Raw genomic sequence first — 12,402 nt, forward strand, 5'->3', positions numbered from 1 at the left:
CAATTCCAAAGAGCTTACTTTTTGTGTTTAGTAATTATTAACATTTGTAATATATTTATTGCTTTGAGCAACTGTGTACTAAAAATAATTACGGTAACTCAATACATAGGGTCACATAACATGTTTAAAAATTAATTTTAATTAATATACTAAAATAGTTTCAGCAAAGTATAATGCAGTGATCAATAAATTGCTTTCAAACACAAAATATATTACAGCAGGGTAAGAGTCTATGCAGGAAGTGGAGTGGAATAAGAGCTCAAGAAGCAAAAGGAATGAAATAAATGGTCTATTGAAGAAGAGTTTGTGTATTTTTTAAAAAGATCATAGTAAGTATCGGTAAGTTAAGGTGTTTAGGTTACCCATTGGCTATATATTTTTTTAATGACTTCATAGTTTTAGTTTAAATTGTCAATGTTTAGGATGGGCTATGCAATTCGTCTTTCAGAATCATTTGAATTTATAATGAAAAGTTTTCCGTGAACTTAAAAAATACGCGAATTTGAAGACCACTGACCTAGACTCCATTAGTACCCATTTGTTTTTGGCTTTTATCCCAAATGTTTCTTCTTGAGACAACTGTTACTGACTGGGAAGCTGGCATGATCATTACCATGAGATGATAAATCTCCCGGTTAGAGGACATAATGTAACTCAGTGGGATAGCCAGGAAGTCAGACATCAAGAGTCTTGTAGTGTTTGAAAGTCTATCAGATATTACGCTGGGGGGAAAATTAATGAAAATTTTTGAGTAACTTCTTGATGCTAGGCACTGTTCTAGTGCCTTCATTTCATCCTCAGAACCACCACCTGAGGCAGGGATCATCACGCCAACTTCACCAACCACAAAACTGAGCCATAGATGGCTTGTTACCTGCCAAAGGTAGAAGAGATAGTAAGGGGAGGAGCATGGAGCAGAGGCTAAAACCCATTTCTGCCTGACTCTTCAGCCACGTCTTGCCCATACCCCATATGACTTCTCAACAACTCAAACTCTTAGAGTGAAAAGATCCTCTTTATTGGAAACAGTTCACACAGGCAGGTGAAGTGTCTCCATGCTGATTTCCCACCCACCGTGGATGCAAGGAATGATGACAGGGCTGTCCTGCCCCCACTCTCACTCACCCACTAACGAGCTTAACGAGGCAGCTGATGGACAGAAATTCTCACCACTCACAATTCAGGTGGAAATGGAGAAGCTGCAAGCCATCTGAGGAAGCAGTAAGTGGAGAAGTGAAGATCAGGGTGAGCGGGTTATGGCCATCCAGCTTCCCAGAGCAGCGTTGGTGATAGAAGTGCTAACTGTTCTTCATCTGGCCATTCATTCAATAGTCACCACCTGCCTACTAGGTACTAGGTAATAGATTCGATTCATACTCCACGTTTAGGTAGCACAATTCCGTTAACCTATATACTGGCTCTGTTGTAAAGCATGACCTACAGTGACTTTATGAAGGATCCATATGTTCCTTTTCTTAGTTCTCCTGTAAGAGGTCTGGATACTGTCTTAAGGGGGGAGGCTATCTGGTGCTTGGAGAAGCACCATGCATGCAATAGGCTCTTCGTGCAGACATTTTTATAAGCCTTCTCTGATTACTCTTTCTCTTGGCTTTGGACTTGGAATAATAGAATTCTGGTGAACAGTTTAAGGTGTGTACATCAACCCGACACAAATTGGGATCTACCGAATTAAAGCAGGCACGGCTCCGGTCTTCGGTGTGTATGCGGTCCTCATGGTGGTGGCATAGGAATCCCAGGTGGTGTCACCTGCCAAAAAGACGACAAACCAGTTTGAAATGTGGCAAACCAGAATATTTCCATTATATGTTGTTTTAATAATTAAAATAATTTTGCAAAAGAAAACAATTTTTGGATAGTGATTGAAAGTCTAAAGGAACAGTGGCCAACTTATGGCCTCTTATAGGAAAGGGGAAAGCTCAATCAAATGATCTGAGTTCCTCCCTAAAGAGAAACAGGTCCATTGTTTTTTCTGATAACTCATACATGCTATTTTAGAGTGTTCAGGAAACCCCTAAAAATATAAAACAGAAAGTTTTTTGACCTGTTATCACTTTAAGGCGCCCACTATGACTTTAGTGACCAGCTTCCCACACATTGTAGAAGATCCAACTATACACACATGACGTGATTTTACACAAGGTTCACATGTCCCGTTTTATCCTGGGCACATGCTCCTCTCTCCTTCCTCCCTCTGTTCCTTGTCACTCTCCTCCTCAGCCCTCCTCCCGCCCCATGTGAACAACAGTGCTGGTTTCTTCCCATGCTTTAACATCTGCTGATACAATGACCTAGAGATTTATAAATACTTTGACATTGGGTTTTAGTTTTCACCATCTTGTTTTACAAAAGTGGCCTCCTAATTCATCATCATCTCTCTTTGTCACAGAATGGTGTCCTACGGGAAAGCGCTCCAACTCATCAGGAGAAGCTCTAATGGATTCTTGCTCATGACGGCACCAGATTCCACAGCGCAGGTGAGCGTGGGTGGGATCAAGAGAGGAGGAGGGCCGGAGGAGACCAGTCCAAAGGCCTTTGACATACGAGCGTCAAGAGGTTGGGGAGAAGGAGAATCAGAGGAGGAGGCCGGCAGAGGAGAGCAGTCAGCAAGAGTACGTGGTGTCCTGAAGGCCACAGGAAGGAGGGATTTCCAGGAGGCAGGGGGTAAGGATGGCCTATGGCAAATGTGGGGGACTGGGTCCACAAAGACAGAGAATTAACCCTGGGGCACATGCTCACAACAACAGAATATAACTGCCCTAACCTCCCATTGTCCACAAAGTGCCACCCCACTTCTTGGGAGTAAAGATTTTAAATTTAACTCAGTTGTTCTCTCATTCTTCCTACCTGGGAAATTCACCTGTTACGCTTTTACATAAATAAAAGTGTATTCAGACATGAAACTTCACGTCTGTTGTCTGGGGTCTAGCTTCTCTCCGCTAGACCCCCACGGCCACCTCATTGCCTGTGGTGTTCCCACTTGCGCATCCTAAATACAATTGCTATAAAGTATTCTTCTCGAATACATCTTCAGTTCCCAAAGAATCCTAAAATCTCTATGCACTGCCTAGCATATGGGGCCCTGACCAAACATTTAGATTTTGCTGTCTGTGTGTTTCTTTCTGTCTCATCTCCTCATCTCCCAACCAGCTCTTGTTCCCAATTTAACAGGCCCTTGCAGGCAGCCAGGCAGCTGGACCTGCTGCTCCGTGACAGTTTCCCCATCGCCTTCTCTCTGGCTGGGATTCACCTCCACCAGCTTCCCCCGTCTAACAAAAGTCTAGCCCCCGCACGCTCCACTCTGTGCTGCTGCTCACACACACTCCCGATGTCCCCGCCCAGAACCCACTCGACAAGAAACGACGTTCTTCTCTGACACCGCTGCTTTAGTGAGAGTTGTTTCGTGCTTTCAAGCATTTTGTTCCAATTGTAGAATCGAACGTTCTTCGTTCAGAGAATTCCAAGTATGGACAAGTAAGTGGGAAGAAATTGGGAGGCAGAGCTGCTCTTAAAAGAAACCTTCCCCTAACCTGATTTGAACCTCGGAGGGAGACTCTTGGAAGGCTCAGGAAAGATCCTCTGCCCAGAGACCACAAATCATTTCACTCTCTCCTTCCTAAAGCAAACAGCACTAACCCAGGCCAGACCAATTTCCTGCTAGACCCACAACAGACCTCAAAAACCCTGGCAATACAACATCCAGGTAACATCTCCCCATCAATCACACAGGCAAGCCAGATCCACTTCCAGGTATCTCTATCTGGGGCCTTTCCACTTCCTGAGGACAGCCTCCTATTGCTAAGATCTTATTCCAGAAGGCATCAGGTGCAGGAGAGGCCATGTCCATCTGCCTATATGACCAGAGACCACGTGGTCTTCCCTCTCCCTAATTCTAACCTGCTTGGATGGCTAGAATGACGAGATGCACAATTGCTGGTACATCTTTCTGCAATTTTTTGTTTAATGACTTTTCTTACTGAAAGTCTTTATGTCAGCTCTGTGTCTGTGCTTCCTACTTCCATTGACACAGCTTCTGAAAATACAATGTTATTAGAATTAATCCTCTTCATTAACAGAAATAATAACTTTAAAATCTATAATCATAATATTCTAAAACACCGATTTCCAGAATGTGCCACTGCCTGCTTTTGCCTTTATTCTCATTAAGTACCTCGGTGTTTTCCCCTGTAACTCCGTGTCCACCTCTCTCAGGATTCTGTCTTCCTGTTTCTACCTTCTTTCATTTTCTGTTCCTTCTACAGTCAAGTCTGGAACCCCTCCCATGGACTAAGCTCCCTGGTAGGCCCTAGGACAGAGAGATCCTGCCCTGGTCTTGGGGAACCCCCAGGTAAGTAAGGAGACAGTGAATCTCCAGTGAGTACAAGCTAAGAGACTCGCTGTTATGCCATGTGCCATGGGAGTTCCCACAGAAGGTGCCATTCTTTCTGGCTGGATGAGAGAATGGGCATCGAGGGTGGGTCCTGGAGGTACTTCATAGAATAGGTAGCTTCTGAGCCAGGGCTTAAAGTAGGAGTTGGACAGGGACCACAGAAGGATGTGAAGTGAAGCATTTTTCAGAGGAAGGGGCATGAGATGTGAAAGTCTGAGACCTGGCGAGTGGCCTGATGTGAGCGAGGCAGGAGAAGACAGGTCTGCGAGGTCTGGTTTGCCCCACTTTACCCTGGCACTTTACCACCGCTGGAGGTAGTCACAATTATGAAAATGTATTATGAGGTTTTGAAAATATTATAAAATAGTAACTAGCTGAACAGGGACCCAAAAGATGCATCCACGTCCAAAACCCAGAACCTGGGAATGATACCAAATAAGGAAAAGGGGCCTTTGCAGACACAGCTGGATGAGGAGATCATGCTGGATTAGTGGTGGGCCCTAAAGGCCATTTCACTGCCCTCATAAGAGGCAGAGGGAGATTCCACACAGAAGAGTAGGCAATGTGACCGTTGAGGTCCAGACACAGTGAGAAGCCCACAAGAAGGCTGACAGCCCCCAGAAGCTGCAAGAAGCAAGAAAGCCTTCTGCCCCCAAGCTACTGTTGGAAATGCAGCCATGCCAGCACCTTGATTTGGGACTTCTGGCCTCCAGAATGTGAAACAATACATTTCCTTTGTTCCAAGCCATCCATTCATGGTTATTAATGGTGGTCCTTCAGACTAGTAACAGCAATGACAAGCCCATATCTAAGAATATAGTTCAATAGCAAGTACCCCATGGTAATCATTGCCAACCTCACCTTATTTTTGGACCAAAGCTAGGCAGTGACACCTCCGTCCCACCTTTTGGAGCATGACACTTTTAGTAGTGGAAGATGGAGTGGCACAGAGTGCCTGGTAGGGCCCCAAGATGGGGCAGAAAGAGTTAAACTTGCCCATGGGAAGGGGATCGTTGGGGCAGAATCAATGAGCCTTGCTGATCAAAGTAAGGTGTCAATGAAGCTGCCCTCCCTTCTCCCTTGAGCAGCAGGCACCCTCCTAATGGGCCTGCAAAGTCTAGGAGGACAAGGAGTATCATTTTGTACATATTAGTTTGAGGCCCTTCTGTGACATCCAAATGGAATTGTTTGATAGGCAGCTGGATACTTTGGTTCAAAAATTAGGAGTGAGTGAGATAGATTAGAAATCCAATGGCACATTTCGGTAGACTTGAAGCCTTTGGTAGGACATGACCACTATACGGAGGTCATAAATCAAGTAGAACTAATCTTGAATGACTCTCACATTCCCCAGACAAGAAGGAGGAGAGGAAGCAGTGAAAGAAACCCAGACAGGTGGCTGGAAAGAGAGGAAGAGATTCAAAAGGAATGTAGTGGGGAAAGCCTGGGAAGGAGGTCCTGCTCCCTGCCGCTCTTTTTCGCCTGGTCATCATATAGAAACAGAGTGTTTTCAATATATTTTGTATGAATTAAGTATTTTCATTTTCTATCCTTAATTTTCAAAGGGATGAATGGACTGAAAATAAGCATTTCCTTCTTTCTGGCTGGTCTACAATTCTAGGGATTTTGCTGCTGAACCGTTCCCAACTGCTCTGTAGCCACCACGGAACCACAATTACCCAGCTAGAGGGCTGCGGTGGGTGATTATTGCCATGAGAAAGACCAGGAATGGAGCTGACTACACAGTAATCAGGCCACTCGCGTCACAGCTAGAATGGCTCTCCCTCCACTGTCACAAAAAGCTGACTTTGTAAACCGTCTGCCTTTGAATGCGAAATTAGCACGAAAAGCTCTACCTCTGTTAAATGCAAAATTCCATTGAAAGAGAAATCAACAAAGGTTAGGTGGAAGTGGCAGCTGAATGCCAAGTTCCCAGCCTCAGCTGTAGCCACGTGGGGGGGGGGGGGGGGTGCTGCCTCTGCAGATCCACTAAGGGGTCCTGCCTTCTGTGATATTCCTAGATACTGCGTGGGGGTCAGGTCTACCCTGGGTCTGTTGTTTTCAGAGCGTCTGACCTCTGTACCTTCTTTGTCTTTGACCTCGTTCTCCTGGAAAGGCACTATTCCCTCCTTTCTGACATCTCCTCCTAGGCACTTCTTGGAGGGGAGTGGTGGGTTAAAAACACCTGAATGGTTTCGGGAGGGAATCTGCAGAAATTTTGGCAAAGGCTGTAGAAGGACAAGGTCATGAACATTTCATTCTCTCTGACTCCCAGACTAATCATGAATTGAGTCCCACCCATAAGAGAGAGGCAAACACCCTTGCAGACAAAAGCAGCCTTTGCTCTAGCGTACTCCGTTCCCAGGAAAAAAGCCCGCCTCCCCTGCCCCGCCAGCCGGAGGGTCTGCAGCCTTACTTGGCTGAATCTTGTGGCCCCCAGAGGGGCACGCGGCCTCGGGCCCAGGCTGTGCCATTCTTGCTCAAAAGAGGCCGTGACGGTGCCCTCTGTTGCAGCTGGTCTGGGTGCTGCGCACTGCGCAGGGCTCGCGGCTGCTTTGTGACGCGTCGCCATGGAGACGCGGGTCACTTCCGGCAGCTCGGAGGGGGGCGGGGGCGGACAGGTGCTGGAGGTGTAGGGCGAGCGCTTCATCAGGCAGGCTGGGGGGCCGGGTGCGGAAAGCAGAGACGTGTTCCCAGTAATATGGATTCTTACTTTCGTGCATTCCTCTAGTCCTCGCTCACAGTGAGCTTTCTTGAGCATTGTCTTATCTATCTGGAGAGAGAAGCAAAAAGACGAGTAGGTTGAAGAGAAAGTCGTATTGTCAGATTTGCAATCGCAAATTTTCATCTCTTCCTAACTTTCTTTTTTTTTTTTTAAGATTTTATTTATTTGACAGACGGAGATCACAAGTAGGCAGAGAGGCAGGCAGAGGGGGAGTCAGAGGGGGAGGGGGAAGCAGGCTCCCCACAGAGCAGAGAGACCAAAGCAGGGGCTCGATCCCAGCACCCTGGGACCATGATCTGAGCCGAAGGCAGAGGCTTCAACCCACTGAGCCACCCAGCGCCCCTCTTCCTAACTTTCAACGTAAGTGACTGTGGCCAAAGTTGTCACAGATCTTTGCGCTAAGAAGGAAACAATGGTCAGGGATGAGTGTATGATACCTTTCTCCTCACCAGGAGAGGTTTCTGGCAGGAACGTTGCGTTTTGTGATGGCCAATGTAATTGTTCTATCTCCACAGACTCAATTGCGTGTCTCCTGGCCCCCGCGTGTGTGTGACAGTTTTTCCCAGAATGTTGAGGACCTTTTATCTTCATATTCTTGGCAACTACCTTACACATAGTAGGCACAATTGAATGCTTCTAGGCTAGGACACAGCTATTAGCCACCTGGGTGCAAAGAAAAGAGAGGAAGTACTCATCAGAGACTGCTGGCAACATATTTAGAAAGCAATTTACAACTACTCCCTCTCTGCAAAAGGGTTATTTGAGAAAGTAGGACCTTAGGTGAAGGTGACGTTTAAAAATAGGAGTTTGTCAAAGGACACAGAACAGGCATCAAAGTAAACATCCTGAGTGCGTATGCAAGGTATTGCTTAAAAATTAAGAACTAAAGTAGAATTTTCTGAGAGGAGTCCTATCCGTATAATGGAACACATATAACACGTTCTAGACTCTCAAATTTGATAGCTATGAATGGTGGTGAAGCACATAGAAGGTATAGAGTTCTGTGGGTGTTATTAAAAAAAATGAGTCTAAATTGGGATTTAGTAGTGGCATCTAAATGAGGAAAATAACACCCAATAACAGATTACTATCTGAAAATGGCTGAGCTAATTGGCATAGCATAATTTAAGAAAAATATTTTTTTAAAAAACAGAGCAGGGAGTCTATAGAATTTCAAAAGTGAATTCTTATTAATATCTTCCATTTGTCCCCTCTTAGGCAAGCTGTAAAATTGTGGCCCACACCCCGAATCAGGAGCTGGGAGAGCTCTTTGTACTTTCTATCTGGGGCCTTTGGCATCCAGCAGATACTTATCCCTGAGCCCCAATTTATCTGTAAAATGAGTATACCAGTGCCTGCCTTGCCAGGCGGTAAAGATGAATAATTCTAACAATAATTTATAAATTATAAAGCCACATAAACCTAAGGTATTGCTCTTTTGTCTTATTCCTATTCTGAGCCTCATTCTTTTTATAGTCTTTCATTCCTGCTTCAAAATGGATTTTTGGTACAAGTCCATTTTATCACGACCGTTATAGTGCTCTTCCTGCCTCTGAATTTAGGTTGCTTGAGGCAATCCCTTTCAATGATTAAGATGATTTTTTTTCCCCTTCCTTCTTTCCCTCAACAAACACTGCCTGTGCATGGAAAACGAGCTGTAGGATGCTATTAAGGGAAATGCCTGGATATTATGGGAGCTTGGGGAGTTCATCCTAGAACAGGAAATGCCTGATCTGAGTTCTCAAGGATGCCTAGGAGGCAACCAAGCGAAGAGGGAGAGCTGCCACTAGGCAGAGCAAAGGACTGGGGGGACAGGGGACATCATGGGCTCAACACTGAGCCAAAGGTCTTGCTGGCCATGCTGGGAAGTTGGGCTTCCCCTGTGCAGGAGGACTATGCACTGTAGTGGGTTACAGCAACAGAGCAAAGGAACCAGGTCAGAAGCTTACATAAATCCCGGCCTCTTTTTCCAGGGGAAAGAGAAGCAAGGTAACCCCTACCAGAAAAAGTTAACCATTGAGAAATTAAGACATGCAGGTTACTAATATGCCTTTTACAGAGTTTTGAATTGATCAACAAATAATTTGAGAATTAATTTGTATAATTTCTATAATTGTATTATTACAATACAGATATGTATATTTGTATTATATGTATTATGAGTATATTTGTATATTATAATACAAATATGTATTGTAGAATAATTTGTGTTATGAGTTGTATTGAACCGGCTAAATGTTAAATGGTTGTTTCCAATTCCCGGATATATACACACATACATCTACACACAGAGGGAACGCAACATGAAGGAGTAGCGACAGGTGGGTGGCAGAGAGAAGGGGCAGCACGGATAGAAACACCCAGCTTTTGCTGTGAAGAAGGAAGTCTCCAGCTGGAGGAGAGGGAGAGGTCAGGTAGGGAGCTAGTACCCAAACGAGAGAGGAGAAGCCAAGTGTGCAGTTCGTAGGTAAGAAACCGAGAGAGATGGGAGCTTGCCTGCCGCTGTAGAAAGAGCAGACGGGGCCCAGATCTGGACAAGACAGATGTGCTCCTCCTCAAAACAGGCCTGCCCACACCACCTGGGCATCTTGGGAACACGGATTCTGACTCAGTAAGTCAGGAGGGGCCTGAGATTCTGTTTTTCTGACAAGATCCCCACATGGTTCATAAAGTTTGAGCTGGACCTAGCCGGGTGCTAGAACAAACCTCTGCATCACCCAAGAACTTGTTAGAACGCAGACCTACTGAATTAGAGTGTACAGCTTAGCAAGACTTCCAAGGGTTTCCTAGGCACATTCAAGTTGGGGAGGCTCTGCTCCAGGAACTACAACAGGCAAGGATGTCTCCCAAATGAGAAGGAGAATGGGAAATTAGTTGATAGGAGAATTCAAAGAGCAAGCCAACAAAGGATGTGTAAAAGATTCAGGGACTGCTTCCAAAAGCCTGGGAGGGGTCACAGATGATCTTCAGGTTTACCCAAGTACTTTGGATATGGATATACTGAGTGAAGTTTCTCCAGTTTAGCACATTTCGGCGAAAGTCTTTCTATTACTCAGTAATAGGCAATGCTTTTATTCAAGTGTCTTCATGTTTATATATATATATATATATATATATATATATACACATACATACATATATATGTATATACATATATATGTATATATATATTGATTTTCTGCTTTGTTTTAGCTGATTCATTAATCTGTAAAATATTTTCTCAATTTCTGTGATGGAGTCTGTATTGTCCACGGTTTTCTAGAGAAACAAACCAATGGTGTGTGTATGTGTGTGTGTGTGTGTGTGTAGAAAAAAAGAGAGAGAGAGAGACTTATTGCATTTTAACTAATTGGCTCACACCATTGTGCAGTCTGATAAGCCCAAAAGCTGCGAAGGAGGGCAGCAGGTAGGGGTCCCCAGGCAGAGCGGACATTGCAGTTCAAGTTTGAAGGCCACCTGTGCAGAATCTTCTCTTGCTCAAGGGAGGTCAGTCTTTTGTTCTGTTCAGGCCTTCAGTTGATGGGAGAGGGGCACTGATATTGCAGGGGGCAAGTCTGCTTTACCTAAAGCCTGCCAATTTAAATATTAATCTCATCCAAAAATACTCTCCTAGAAATATCAAGAATAATGTTTGAGCACCATGGCCCAGCCAGACTGACACATAAAATTAGCCATCACAGGTCCAGATCTTTCTGAAGTCATTGAATTCCTATCTGCCGCTCAGAGGGGCTGTTGTTAAGCAGTCAAGAATGTTGGCTATCCTTTTACTGAAAGATCCAGAAAAGAAAATTCTACAATGTTCTCTATTTTGTTAGGACAATCCAATCTAAATTAGGGGCAGATTCTAAGCCCTGCTTCTAATATTCTACTTGCCAAACTTACTCCCATTTTATCCAAATAAAGCCATAGCAGAAAGTCCAGACTGTTGATTTTGTCAAAATCTTGTCAATCCAATATAAACGGCTCCTCCCTCCTGGGCCAGCTCTGCCCTCCCTGGTTCTTGTGTGTTCCTCTTCTCTGAACTCTTGAGAGGTTAAGTGGGCCAGGCCAGCCACAGGGTAATTACTAATGCTTTACACTGCTGGTCCTTTCAAGTGTATTCAAGTAGTGAATATCAAGTGTGAGCACTCCTTTCAAATCTGTTATACCAGCATTTACCCGTCCAAATGAATGTTCTCTTCTTCAAAGTAATAATTTATTCTAATGACACTGCCATTGCTTAAAGCATTTTTGAAATTCTTTAGAAATTCCCTTCAGAACTGGATGCATTTTCTTTTGAATATCTTAAATAGGGGCATAACTTGGCTCTTTGAAGATAGATTGGGGATTTGAAACAGTAAAAAGACATTCACATTCGAGCTGATAATTAAGGTAGGCAATCAAGTGGGGCAATGTTATCCTTTAGCCAAAAATCAAACTATAACCATGAGGTAATGAGAAAAAACCTCCCTTACTCTGTAGATAGTGTCGGGATTTGCATTCTTGTTGGAATAAATTAATAGCCTCCAAGGTGACTCTTGTACTGAGAGCTTCAACAAATCAAGCCCTTGGATAAGTCCGTCCTCACATATTTGTTTTACAACCAAATTTTACAACTTTAGTCATTAATTTTACCTCCAAAACTGGATCCCCAAGTGTTTCAGAGGTTCTCTTTTTTGAACTTCTCTCATAGCACACTTTTTAATTGCTCTTCTCAGCTTGCACACCTGTCTTCTAAGACTGGAAGCTCCGTGAAAGCAAGGTCCGTGCTTTAGACATGTTTACGCACCAGCACCCACATGAGTGTACTGCTTAGAGTAGAGAGGCTCAGTCCGACCGTAGAATGAATGAATGGCTTGAATGAATGGATGAATTGCTTAGATCATTGCTGTCCTACAGATTTCCACTGACCTTGAACTGTTGAAATATCTGAGTTAGAGCAGATGAAATATCTGAGTTAGGCTGCATTTATACCCAGATAGAAGCCTCCTTTACGCAGAAAGATCTGTCCCAATATACTTTTCACCAATTTTAAAGAATCCCCAATAGCACTTCCTTGTGACACGCAATAACTTACAAATCAGCACAGAGTATCTTGGCTTAGAAGCGGCTCGCAAAACTTTGCTGAGTGAATATTGAATAAGCGAATGTATTCAATGGAAACTGGTTTTAGTTCGAGGAAAAGAAAAGGTTTTTATTATAAAAGAAAACTTCCAGATCTTTAGTCCATTTTGGAGTGATTACTGATGGTTTTTCTCAGTTAAGCTACTTTAAGAAAATCCCTTTTTCA

General features: G+C 44.0%; 1 protein-coding gene across 1 annotated transcript in view; it reads right to left on the bottom strand.

The window, feature by feature from the left end:
• The window catches only part of TEX26 (testis expressed 26), a 31,447-nt gene extending 24,464 nt beyond the window's left edge, over positions 1-6,983 (bottom strand). Inside the window, exons 1-2 of the mRNA XM_059143886.1 lie at positions 6,825-6,983; positions 1,686-1,767 (exon numbers count right to left, since the gene is read on the bottom strand). Coding sequence (XP_058999869.1) covers positions 1,686-1,767; positions 6,825-6,882 — 140 coding nt within the window. The 5' untranslated portion in view covers positions 6,883-6,983. The remainder of the gene's footprint in view (positions 1-1,685; positions 1,768-6,824) is intronic.
• Between the last annotated feature and the right edge of the window lie 5,419 nt (positions 6,984-12,402).

The sequence above is a fragment of the Mustela lutreola genome, chromosome 13 (genome assembly GCF_030435805.1).
Source record: "Mustela lutreola isolate mMusLut2 chromosome 13, mMusLut2.pri, whole genome shotgun sequence".
Classification (NCBI taxonomy): Eukaryota; Metazoa; Chordata; class Mammalia; order Carnivora; family Mustelidae; genus Mustela; species Mustela lutreola.